Below are 13,831 nucleotides of genomic sequence, written 5' to 3' on the forward strand. Positions count from 1 at the left end.
GCATTTAACCAAGCCCCAAGCCCATACTGTTGGAAGTTTGGGTTATTTCCTTTTTCTTCTCAATTATATAATGTAGACACGAGGGATCGGGCAGGTAGGGGGTCTCTCACTGAGGATTTCTCCATCCACTGGCTTGTCGATGCTCTGCTCCAGACTTTGTAGCATGCACGCTTGACGTAAGGATTCACATGAAAACCACCCTCAGTTATGCCTAGAGAGGGAAAGGGGTCTGCATTGGGTCGCTGTGCTGCGGCTATAATTGCAGTGAGCTGTGATCCCTGCAAGACTGCAAACCCATCTGTGCCCCACCTTCCTTCCTGGATAACCTTCCCAGCTAGCGCTTCCCCTGTCAAACTTGGCTGGGTGGATCCTTCAAAGCAGTTACTTTTGTTTCCTAATAAATATCTTTCTGAGGTGAACTGAAGAAAATGCAAGGAAATTCCTGTTAATTTGATCAACTTACATTAAAAAATTGAAAACAACAGCTTTCCTGGATGTAGCTAACCAAGCAGATGGCAAAAGGGGGAAAGCCATTTATGCAGTTTCACTGCGCCAGCCAGAATTTCTTGGTCTGGTTTCTTGTTGTAAGAGGACCGTTTGAGACCGTGATAGAATAGATGCTCAAGAATGGAATAGAAATTAACTCCTTGGCATGTAGATAGCCCATCACCTCTAAGGGCAGTGCCTGCCGCCCCTCCTGGCTGCCGTGGGACCCACTGCGCCTTGATGGTTAGAGGAGAGGAGAAGTTAAAGAAGCATGTCAGGATCACCTTCCCCTGGGGATGGGCCTCTCGTTCATGTAGTGTCTGGAGCCCTAATTGTCAAGCCCTTGCTGAACCAGGTCCATAGCCTCTGCCAGCTAATGTGTGCAGATACAACTTCCTAATTAAGGCCATCACTTCACCTCTGCATTTCCAGGCAGCCTTCAGTCTAATAAAATCGTGTCAGTGTAAGATCCGGAAAACGTATACGTGCTCTCTTGTTCTTCTGTGTTTGTCTAGGACACATCAGGAACTGCCCTCCAGCCTGGGTTTTGGGCAGGGCTGCCGCTGGGGTGAAGGGATGCGGAATCCCTTCTTGGTTCTCAGCACTGGGCTAGCTTGTGGCCTCCGCCCTTTTCTTGCTCTTGGACAGAGTTTTCTAGCTTGGACATGACTTAAAAAACTTTTTTTTTAATTGAAATATAGTTGATTTACAATGTTCTGTTAGTTTCAGTTATACAGCAAAGTGATTCAGTTATCTATCTATCTATTCTTCTTTAGGTTCTTTTCCATTATAGGTTATTACAAGATATTGAACATCTTGTAATATATTACTGTGTCTACCGTAGGTCCTTGTTGGTTATCTATTTTATATATGGTAGTGTGTATCTGTTAATCCCAAACTCCCAATTTATCCCTACTCCCTTTTCCCTTTGGTCACCGTAAGTTTGCTTTCTATGTCTGTGGGTCTATTTCTGTTTTGTAAATAAGTTCATTTGTCTCATAATTTTTAGATTCCACACATATGTGATATCATATGGTATTTGTCAGACATTTTTTTTTTTTTTTTGGTTGGGGGGTGTTACGCGGGCCTCTCACTGTTGTGGCCTCTGCCGCTGCGGAGCACAGGCTCCGGACGCGCAGGCTCAGCGGCCATGGCTCATGGGCCCAGCCGCTCCGCGGCATGTGGGATCTTCCTGGACCGGGGCACGAACCGGCGTCCCCTGCATCGGCAGGCGGACTCTCAACCACCGCGCCACCAGGGAAGCCCGACATATTTTTTTTTTACCCAAGAACGCCGAGTGTTCCCGAGGCAAACTAAACCAGCCCTCCCTTAGAAGATACAGCGAAAATGAAAATTTATAAAAACGTTGTCTAGGGGACTCTGAAAGGTTTTAAGAATGGAGGTGAGGCTTCCCTGGTGGCGCAGTGGTTGAGAGTCTGCCTGCCAATGCAGGGGACACGGGTTCGAGCCCCGGTCTGGGAGGATCCCACATGCCGCGGAACAACTAGGCCCGTGAGCCACAGCTACTGAGCCTGCGCGTCTGGAGCCTGTGCTCCGCAACAAGAGAGGCTGCGACAGTGAGAGGCCCGCGCACCGCGATGAAGAGTGGCCCTCGCTCACCACAACTAGAGAAAGCCCTCGCATAGGAAAGAAGACCCAACACAGGCAAAATTAATTAATTAATTAATAAACTCCTACCCCCAACATCTTCTTAAAAAAAAAAAAATGGAGTTGCCATCTAATGACTTCTTCTGTTTCTACTTTAGATGCAGCAGCAGGAGCAGGGCTCGCCCAAGGCCGGCCTTCCCACCCTTGCCCGGGGGCTGGGCCGCCTCCTCTCCTGTTGGTGGCTGGCGGAGCTGATGGTTCATCTTATGTACATGCACGCCATCTACAGCAGCACCTCCCTCCTGAGGGCCGTCTCATGTTGGACCTTAGGTAATGGTGGAAATCACTGGCGGTAGAACAAGCATCGAGAGAGCTTCGCGGCGAAGCTGGACGGGGGGCAGACAGGGGTGTAGTTGCCTTGAGCAAACCCTCCTTTTTTTTCACCTTGTTCCTCTTGTGGCTGAGGTGACGCATGTGTGAGGTGGCTGACAGAGGTGAGGGTCAGGCTTGGTGGTCTTGGAACCAAGGGTGGTAGCAATCCCTCTTCCTAATGGAATCCTGCTAAGTTCAGCTGGGTCCGCATCTTCCTGGTATGGCCAGCATTGCGCTTGACAGGAGAAGGCAAGAGATGCTGGGTGCAGCCTTGTAGCCCCTGCTGAGAGGTAATGCTTTAAGACCGAGTTCTGCAGTAATCCTTGTTGTTTTCCTCTATGATATAAAGCAAAGAGCATGAGCTTTAGAGTCAGACAGATACAGGTTTTTTTTTTTTGTTGAAGTGTAGTTGATTTACATTGTTGTGTTAGTTTCAGGTGTACAGCAAGTGATTCAGTTATATATACATATATGTGTATATATATATACATACACACATATATGCATATGTGTGTGTGTGTGTGTGTATATATATATATATATATATATATATTCTTTTTCACATTCTCTTCCCTTATAGGTTATTACAAAATACTGAGTATAGTTCCATGTGCTATACAGTAGAACCTTGTTGGTTTTCTGTTTTATATATAGTAGTGTGTATCTGTTAATCCCAAACTCCTAATTTATCCTTCCCCCCACCCCCATTTTTCCCCTTTGGTAACCATAAGTTTGTTTTCTATGTCTGTGGGTCTATTTCTGTCTTGTAAATAAGTTCATTCATATCATTTTTTTAGATTCCACATATAAGTGATAGCATATGATATTTGTCTTTCTCTGTTTGGCTTACTTCGCGTAGTATGATAAAATCTAGGTCTGTCCATGTTGGTGCAAATGGCATTATTTCATTCCTTTTTATGGCTGAGTAATATTCCATTGTCTATATGTACTACATCTTCTTTATCTATTCACAGCTAGACATAGGCTTGAACCTCGGCTCCACCAGTCGCTAGTGGGCAACCTTTGGCAGCTTGCTACAACTGTCTGCACGTTCACCTGTCAAATGAGCAGACTCACCTTTGCAGGGTTGTTTGGAGGATTAAGTGAAACCATGAAGGTGAAGGGCTTACCTCGTAAAATGTCTGATAGATAGAATTAATGGTGTGTTCTTATGTAGGCCCCTCTGTTGGCCCCTTTTTCTTGTTTGCCCATTTCTTTCTGTCTGCAGGTAGGTGGGCTGGAGGTCTTATTTCCTTAGCAGGACACAGTCTCCAGTATAAGACTTTTCTGTGGAGATGCTATCATTCTTTATTCCTCGGGCCGAAACATCAGAGAACATGCTCCTTTCTGAACGAAATCTTTTCATTTCTTTGCACTCCTTTCAAGAACTGAAATTCAGCCCCGTGGTCTGACCTCGAGCCTGTGGCTCCAATGGGAAATGAGCGATCTTCCGGCCAGATTAAGCTCCCTGCCGAGGGCAAGAGTAATAGCCTGACTCCTTATCTGTTTGGTGATTTATAGATTTAAAAAAAAAATCTTGATTGCCCTTGTTATCGCACATGCTGAATCAGAATGTTTGCAAGGAAGATGCCTTTTAGGACTGGAAAAATGCTGAGTTGTTTTAATGACAGTCTGTTCTTCCCAGACAAAATCTTTTTTCATACTTGGGGGTAACTGATAATCCAAGGCTTTAATGATACACTTAGGCAAACAAAATAGGATTAAGTGATGGCTTATGCTAAATCATAGCCCAGTTGTACTACATCCAAATTAAGAGATTGTATCCGTTTGGGTGATTTTAACTATGAAAACTGGAAAGCAAAACTGAAAATGGGGTTTAAACAAAAAGGAAAAGTTATCTCAGACAGCTATTACTCCTAAGGTCAGCACTAAGGGTGGTAAATCCAGTGACAAAGAAAAGTCATTAGGGGTCCATTTGGGTACCAACCACTCAGCTTAAGAGCTAACCAGAATCCTACAAGCCCTTTGTTTGCACCCATAATAACCCCATCACCTCCTTTCACTCCCTCCACAAAGATAACCTGACTTTTGGGTTTATCATTCCCTTTTTATAAAATCTTTTTTTTTTAAATAGACTTTATTTTTAGAGCGATTTTGGATTTATAGCAAAACTGAGAGCAGAGTACAGAGATTTCCCATATATCCCGTGCCCCACACGTGCACAGCCTCCGCCAGTATCAACGTTCCCACCAGTGTGGTACATTTGTTACAGTTGATAAAACTACAGTGACACGTCATTATCACCCGAAGTCCATCTTTATATTAGGATTTACTCAGTGTTGTACAGTCTGTGGGTCTTGACGGATGTGTAATGACGTGTATCCACTCTTATAATATGAGACAGAGTAGTTTCACAGCCCTAAAAATTCTCTGTGCTCTATTCATCCCTCTCTCCCCTTTAATCCCTGGCAACCACTGATCTTTTTACCATCTCCATAGTTTTACATTTTCCAGAATGTTGTTGTATAGTTGGAATCATACGGTATGTAGTTTTTTCAGATTGACATATTTCACTTAGTGATATGCATCTAAGGTTCCTCCATGTCTTTTTATGGTTTGATAGATCATTCGTTTTTAGTGCTGAATAATATTACATTGTCTGGATGTTCCACAGTTCATTTATCTGTTTGTCTACTGAAGTACATCTCAGTTGATTCTAAGTTTTGCAATTATGAATAAATTTGCTATAGATACCCACGTGCAGAGTTTTATGTGGCCATAAGTTTTCAACTCCTTTGGAGTGATTATATGGTAAGAAAATGTTTATTTTCGTAAGAAACTCTCAAACTGACAGTTTTCAAGCTGGCTTTTTTTTTTTTTTTCCTTACCTGCAAGTTATGAGCGCCTGCCACTGCACATACTTGCCAGTATAACAGTCCTTTATCAGGTGTGTCTTTCGCAAATATTTTCTCCCAGTCTGTGGCTTATCTTCTCTTTCTCTTGACAGTGCCTTTAACAGAGCAAAAGTTTTTAATTTTAATGAAATCCAGCTCATCGATTATTTCTTTCATGGATCGTGCATTTGGTGTTGTATCTAAAAAATCCACCATCCCCAAGGTCACCTAGGTTTTCTCCTGTGTCATCTTCTAAGAGTTTTAGAGTTGTGTGTTTTATGTTTAGGTCTATGATCTATTTCGAGTTCATTTTTGTGAAGGGTGTAAGAAATTAGACATGAATTTCTTCCAGCACCATTTGTTAAAAAGACTGTCTTTGCTCCATTATGTTGCCTTTGCTCCTTTGTCAAAGATTGGTCGACTTTATTTATATTTATGAGTCTATTTCTTGGCTCTCTGTTTTGTGCCATTGATCTCTTTGTTTATTCTTTCACCAGTGTCCCACTGTCTTGATTAATGTAGCTTTAAAGTAAGTCTCGAAGTCAGATAGTGGCAGGCCTTTGACTTTCTTCTTCTTCTCCAACGTTGTACTGGTTATTCTGGGTCTTTTGGCCTCTCCACATAAACTTTAGAATCAGTTTGTCAATATCCACTAAATAACTTGCTAGGATTTTGATTTGGATTGCATTGAGTCTATAGATGGAGTATGGAAGAATTGATATCTTGTTATCTCGAGTCTTTCTATCCATGAACATGGCTGTCTTTCCATTTATTTAGTTCTTCTCTGATTTCTTTCATCAGACATTTTTAGTTTTCCTCATATATAACTTGCACATATTTTGTTATATTTATATTTATACCTGAATTTTTTGGGGGGAGTACTAATGTAAATGGTATTGTGTTTTTAGTTTCAAATTCCACTTGTTTATTGCTGGTAAATAGAAAAGTGATTGACTTTACTATATTAACCTTATTTTGTACAACCTTGCTACAATTTCTTATTCCAGGAGATTTTTTTGTTGTTGTTGTTTCTTTGGGATTTTCTACATAGACAATCATGTCATCTGCAAGGAAAAGTAATTTTTTCCTTCCCAAATATATGTTTTTTGTTTCATTTTCTTCTTTTATTGAATTAGCTAAGACTTCCAGTATGATATTGAAAAGGAGTGGTGAGAGGGGACATCCTTGTCTTTTTTCCTGTTTAATCTCCAAGTATTTTGAGATGTCCTAGCTATATATTGTTGATTTCTAATTTAATTCGATTATTATCCATTATTATCTGAGAGCAGACATTGTATGATTTCTGTTCTCTTAAATTTATTTAGGTGTGTTATATGGTCCAGAATGTGGTCTGTCTTGGAGAATGTTCCATGTGAGCTTGAGAAGACTGTGTGTCCTGTTGTTGGATAAAATAGCCTATAGATGTCAATTATATCCACTTGACCGATGGTGCTGTTGAGTTCAACCATGTCCTTACTGATTTTCTGCCTGATAAATCTGTCCATTTCTGTTAGAGGGGTGGTGAAATCTCTAATTACAATAGTTGGATTCATCTGTTTCTCCTTGCTTTTCTATCAGTTTTTGCCTCACATATTTTGACCCTCTGTTGTTATGCACATACGTATTATATATTATTATGTCTTTTTAGAGAAGTGACCCTTTTATCATTATGTAATGCCCCTTTTTATCTCTGATAATTTTCCTTGCTTGGAGGTCTGATGTGTCTGAAATATATCTACTCCAGCTTTGATTAGTCTTAGTATGGTATATCTTCCTCTATGCCTTTACTTTTAACTTAACTGTATCTTTATATTTAAAGTGGGTTTCTTTTAGGCAATATATGGTTGGGTCCTTTTTTGTTTGTTTGTTTTTTGTTTCTTTTTTTGCGGTACGCGGGCCTCTCACTGTTGTGGCCTCTCCCGTTGCAGAGCAACAGGCTCCGGACGCGCAGGCTCAGCGGCCATGGATCACGGGCCTAGCCGCTCCGCGGCATGTGCGATCTTCCCGGACTTGGGCACGAACCCGTGTCCCCTGCATCGGCAGGTGGACTCTCAACCACTGCGCCACCAGGGAAGCCCGGGTCCTAGTTTTTGATCCACTCTGATAATCTCTATCTTTTAATGGATATATTTAGACCATTGATGTTTAAAGTGATTATTGATATGATTGGATTATTATCTATCATGTTCGTTACTCTTTTCTATTCATCGCCCTTGATTTTTGTTCCTATTTTTATGTTTCATTCTTTGTTTGCCTTTTTTGTTTTTAATTAAACATTTTATATCATTCCATTTTCTTTATTTTCTTAGCATATCAAGTATACCTCTTTTTTAACTTTCTCAGTAGTTGCCGTAAAATTTGCAGTATACATTTACAACTACTCTGAATCTATTTTCAGATAACACAATATCACTTAACAGGTACTGCAAGTACCTTAAAATATTCCTGATTGTTCCTTATAATAAAATATTCCTAATTCCTCCCTCCTGTCGTTTGTGTAATTACTATCATTCATTTTACTTATATATAAACTGTAGTGGTAAATACATTGTTGCTTTTATGATTTTGAACAAACTGTTATTTGTTAGATCAAGAATAGAAAAGAATTAGCAAAGGTTTTATTTTACCTTCATTTATTAGCTCTTCCCTTCTTTATATAGATCCATGTTTCTAACCTATATCATTTTCCTTCTCTCTGAAGAATTTCTTTTAACATTTCCTGCAAGTCAAGTCTACTGGAAACAAATTCCACCATTTTTGTTTGTCTGAGGAAGGCTTTATTTCTCATTCACTTTTGAAGGGTACTTTCACAGGACCACAGCGTTCTAGGTGGTTGTTTTTTCTCCTGTCAGTACTTTAAATGTTTTCTTCTACTCTCTTTGCTTGCATGTTTCTAGGAGAAGCGGCAGGTAATTCTCGTCTTTGTTCCTCTACAGGTTAGATGTTTCCCACCTCCACCACCTTGCTTCTTTCAGTGTTTTTTCTTCGCCTTTGGTTTTCTGAAGTTTGAATATGATACGCATAGGTGCAGTTTTGGGGGCATTTGTCCTGCTTTGTGTTCCCTGAGCTCCTGGATCTTTGGTTTGGTGTCTCATGTTAATTTGGGGAAATTCTTAGTCATTATTGCTTCAAATATTGCTTCTGTTCTTCTCCTTCTGGTATTCCCATTACATTTATGTTACACCTTTTCTAATTGTCACACAGTTCTTGGGTACTCCCTTCTGTGTTTTTTTTCCTTCAGTCTTTTTTCTGTTTGCTTTTCATGTTTAGATGTTTTTATTGACAAATCCTCAAGCTCAGAGGTTTTTCCCTCAGCTGTATGCGGTCTACTGATAAGCTCTTCAAAGGCTTTCTTCATCTCTGTTCAGTGTTTTTGAGCTCTAGCATTTCTTTGATTCTTAGCGTTTCCATCTCTCTGCTTACATTATCCATCTATTCCTGCATGTTGTCTACCTTTTCCATTAAAGCTCTTCATATATTAATCATAGTTGTTTTAAATTCCCAATTCGATAATTCCTACATCCCTGCCATATCTAGGTCTGGTTCTGCTGCTTTGTCTGTGTTTTTGTTTTGTTTTTTTTGCCTTTTAGTATGCCTTGTAATGTTTTTTGGAAAGGCGGACATGATGTGCTGAGTAAAAAGAACTTTAGTATATAAGGTGTTGGGAGAGGGGAAGTGTTCTTTAGTTCTGTGATTAGGTCTCAGACTTTCAGTGAGTCTATGCCCCTGTGATGTGAACTTCACAAATGAGTCTCAGATTTTTTTCCCCCTATCCTGTTTGGTAGGATGACTAGGGGGTACTGGAGTTGGGTATTTTTTCCATTCATGTGGAAGGCTAGATAGCAGACTAGAGTTGGGAATTTTCCTTCCCCCAAGTTGGTAAAGCTCTGATAAAATCCCAGTAGATTAGGCTCTGGTAAAGTAGTTTGTCTTAACAAGGAGGACAGTCCTTGTTAAGAAGAACATATGGACAGGGCTGAGGGGGAGGGGTTGGACTGCAGCTTAAATAAAGGTCCTGCTTGGTATGGGTTACTCTGCTGTACTCAGAGAACTGTGAGTTATAAGGAGAGCTGGACGCGGAGTCTAAGGTATAGTGAGAGATTCTGCCAGAAAGACATGAAGGGTTTTTATTAGGAAGAGCTTCTGGAGCATGCTAAGGAGGATTTGTTCTGCCTTTTAGGTGATAGGGACCCATGGACGTATTTATATAGTTTAAGTAATTTAAATACCCAAAGAGTGAAAACCATAAAGTATTTAAGGGGAGAGGAAACAGGATTAGATTTGGGGTTTAGAAATATTCTGCTTGCAGTGTAGAATATGAATCAGAGTAGAGTAAAACTAGAAATAGGAAAATCTGAATAGAAAAAGGTCCATGTCTTTATTCAACAAATATTAAAGAGCCAGACAGTGCTTTACATGATGGAACATTAGACTCAGTCAGGAGCAAGGTGATGAAGACTTGAGTGAAGCAGGGAGGTTGGAGAAGAAGGGAGTGATGAGAGGGATGGAGGTACAGTCAATAGGCTCTGCTCACCGATGAGACAGGGAAGATGAGAGAGGGAAGATCTAGGGAATCTTCTGATTTAGAGTTTAGGTGATGATTGACACTTCCATTCACCAAGAGCAGGGAATATAGGAGGACTGGGAGCAGGTTTTAGGGAAGAATAAAGAGTCCAGTTTTTGACAAGTTATGCTTAAAACTGAACATCCAGGTGGAGACATCTCTGCTACAGTTAGACAGCACTGGAGCTCAGGAGAGGGATTGGGGATGCAGACAGACATTTGAAAGCCATCATGTATATGTGATAGTTGAGTCCATGAGAGTATAGGGATTTCCTAGAAAAATGTGTGGAGTGAGAATAAAGGAGGGCCAACTATAGAACTTGAAGGAATGCCAACATTTCAGAGACAGGCAGAAAAGGAAGAGCCAGCAACAAGTGAGAAGGAATATTAACAAATGAAGGAGGAAGCAGATGGTTTTGCGAAGGTTTCGATAAGAAAGGGAGACTCAATTTATCAGAGGTTGAAGAGAGGCCAAGGAAGAGGGGACTGAAGAGAGTGTTTCATTCTGAAAGTCATTGTTGACTTTGGCCATGTTTGACTTTTTTTGTAGTTGACTTGGTCATTTTTAAGGAGTATAAACCAGGGTAGTAGAATAATCAGAAGTGAGAGAATAGAGGCAGAAGCTAATATGCTGCTTTAATGGTGTTAAATGATAATGCCTGTTGTGTTCTGTCTCCCTGTCAAGGAAGCTCAGATGGCCTGGCCTGCTTCTCACTTTCTTGTGGCAGACCTGCCACCCCTGTGTCTCTCCTCGGGGTTTCCCTTCCTCCTGGCTGCCATGGGGTTGGAGTAGAGCCTGACAAGCATCCCCTTTCTTTGTGCACAGGATTTCCCCAGCTTCAGGGTTTGGGGGCTAATCCCTCTTGGGATGTTCAGAGAGATAAAGAAAATAAGCATCAGGGAGTGTAAGGCTTACAAAGGCCCTTGGGCCCTGGTCTGCAATTTATGATTTCCTTCTGATATAGTGAAGAAATACTTTTATTTTTTTATTCTGTTAGGCTTTTATTCTCTTGATGAAAGGTTCTCCCTTCTTCTGCGGTGGCCTTTTTTTCCCACCCTAAAGTTGCAGTTGAGTGGGAGGCAGCAGTGCAGACAGAATAAAAGGCGGCTCTTTGTCTCACCTGCGAGAAGATATACAACCGGGTTTTCACCTCCAAGGATCTCAGGACTGAGTAACATTCTACTCTCCCCAGAGATGACTCCCTCTGAGCACCACTAAGTAGGGTGAAAGCTGCTTTGGAGAAGAAGCTGTGCCACTACCTTTGGTGTCTGTCCCCCTCAGTGCTCACTAAAGAAGAGTGCACTGCACAGGTGCTTAAGGAGTACTCACATACACGTTCAGGTGAACAAAATAAATCTTCTAGGAATTCTGCCTAGTGAATGTGAGTGATCAGACATTCAAACCAGTGATATTCAACATTCTGCGTAAGGTGCCAAAGGGAAATCATCCAAAAAGTGATGAGTGCAGATTCAAATGAGGATGGTGGAGTAGGAGGACACAGAGCTCACCTCCCCCCATGAAAACATCCAAAATACATCTACATGCAGAGCAATGCTCACTGAAAACTAACTGGAGACTGGCAGAAAGACTCTTGCACAACCAAGGCTGGAAGAAAGATCCACATGGAGTGGGGTAGGAAGGGAATAGAAGCGATGAGGTTTGGGACCTGTGCCCCTGGGAGGGGACTCAGAAGAGGAGGGGATTACAGAGGTGGAGGTCCTCCCTTGGAAGTGAGAGGTTTGAGCCACGTGTTGGATGTCGCAGTACTGGGGTCCAACACCAGGAAGACAAGTCTCCTTAGCTGGTTAGAAAGCCAGTGGGACTAACAGGAGGACTGTAAGAAACCTAGACTCCTCTCAGGAAGAGCATGCACACACTTGCTTACTCCTGGGAACAAGGTGGAGAAAGCAGATTGAAACTGCATGGGACTCTGGCTGGTTTTCTGTGACCACCCTCGCATGCACCCCAGCCTGCACTGAGTGTCCACTCTGGCCCCACTTGCTTCGTGATACAGCTCCACACGAGGGTCAGGGCTGTTGCAGCTGAGCAGAGTACTCAGTTGTGAGGGATAGAGCCTGCTTGGACCCGGAATGACATCTGAACAGGGTGGGGACAGCTGTACTGGTCCTTATGGAGGCAGCGCATCAGAAGTGGTCTTGGACTCTAGGGCCAGGACTGCCACAGCCTGAGCCCTGACCCATGCTGAGCTCCTGCTCCAGCCCCTGCTCCAGGCCCTCTTGCTCCAGCACTGCTCTGCTCTGGGGCAGGGGTGCCAGTGCTAGGAGTGGGGAGAGCACACACTTAAAGGGAATGGAACCATCTTGGACCCAACCCTCAGAGCTTCTGCTCCAGCAGCTTGGGGCCCACCCCTGCCCCTTGTAGGGTGGTGGTGGCCACTGAGCAGAGGAGAAGCCCCAGCTCACACCTGGCTCTGTCCCTATCTGCTCCATCTCCAACCCCATCTCCTACCAAGGTGATAGCTGCCAGCACACCCTGGGGAAAGACATGACTCCTGCTCACATCAGATCCAGCTCTCCCACTGTCAGATTCAGGCACTGGGCACACGCAGACTGTATAGGGAGACTCCCACTCAAGAGGACACCTTCAAGACTGGAATAGGTAACTATTTCACCTAATTTCATACAGACAGAGAAAGTTAAGCAAAATGAGAAGACAGAAGAATTTGTTTCAATTGTAAAAACAAGAGAAAACCCCTGAAAAAACAACTAATGAAACAAAAATAAATAATTTACCCTGTAAAGAATTCAAAGCATTAATAAAAAGAATGTTAACTGATATAGGGAAAAGAATTGATGAACACAGTGAGAATTTTAACAAGGAACTAGAAAATATAAAAAAGAACCAGTCAGAACTGAAGAATACAATAACTGAAATGAAAAAACATATTAGAAGGAATTAATAGCAGACCAGGTGATACAGAAGAACGCACAAGTGATCTGGAAGATAGAATAATGGAAGTCACCCAATCAGAACGGCAAAAAGAAAAACAAATTAAAAAAAATGATAACGGTTTAAGGGACCTCTTGAACAACATCAAGTGCACCAATGGCAAAAGTTAAAGAGAGAATTCTAAAGGCAGCAAGAGAAGAACAAAGAGTCATGTACAGGGGAACCCCCATAATGTTGTCAGCTGATTTTTCTGCAGAAACTTTGCAGGCTAGAAGGGAGTGGCATGATATGTTTAAAATGCTGAAAGGAAAAAACCTGCAACATAGGATAATCTACCCAGCAAGATTATCATTTAGAATGAAAGGAGAGATAAAGAACTTCTCAGATAAAGCAAAAACTAAAAGTTCATCAATACTAAACCTACCCTAAAAGAAATGTTAAAGCATCTTATCTAAATGGAAAAGAAAAGGCTATAGCAAGGATCAGTAGATGAGGGGAAAATCCCACTCTATAGTAAAGGCAAATATATGTTAAGGGCTGAGGATCAACTACTTAAATAAGCTAGTACAAAGATTAAAAGACAAAAAATTTTAAAATCAACTACAACCACAATAAATAGTAAAGGGATAAACATGAAGATGTAAAATATGACATCAAAAACACAAAATGGGGGAGGGGAGTAAAAAATGTAGATCTTTTAGAACGTATTTGAAATTAAATGACTACCAGTGTAAAACAAGTAGATACAGTTATAGGTCAACATTTATGAACACCATGGTAACCACAAATCAAAAACCTACAATAGATAACAAAAACTAGAGAAAGGAACACAAGCATACCATAAAAGAAAATCATCAAATCACAAGGAAAGAAACTAAAAGAAGAACAGAGAAGGCCTACAAAAACAACCAGAAAACAGGTAACAAAATGGCAATAAGTACATACCTATCAGTAATCACTTTAAATGTCAGTTTCTAATCAAAAGATATATGGTGGCTGATTGGATAAAAAAACAAGACCCATTTATATGCTACTT

The 13,831-nt window shown here is 41.5% G+C and overlaps 1 protein-coding gene across 1 annotated transcript in view; it reads left to right on the forward strand.

The window, feature by feature from the left end:
- Positions 1-13,831, forward strand: part of HHAT (hedgehog acyltransferase) — a 364,318-nt gene that overhangs the window by 89,067 nt on the left and 261,420 nt on the right. The window contains exon 7 of the mRNA XM_027082906.1: positions 2,253-2,424. Coding sequence (XP_026938707.1) covers positions 2,253-2,424 — 172 coding nt within the window. The remainder of the gene's footprint in view (positions 1-2,252; positions 2,425-13,831) is intronic.

Source organism: Aethalodelphis obliquidens, unplaced genomic scaffold (assembly GCF_003676395.1).
Source record: "Aethalodelphis obliquidens isolate GAN/ISIS:26980383/991018 unplaced genomic scaffold, ASM367639v1 scaffold48, whole genome shotgun sequence".
Classification (NCBI taxonomy): domain Eukaryota; kingdom Metazoa; phylum Chordata; class Mammalia; order Artiodactyla; family Delphinidae; genus Aethalodelphis; species Aethalodelphis obliquidens.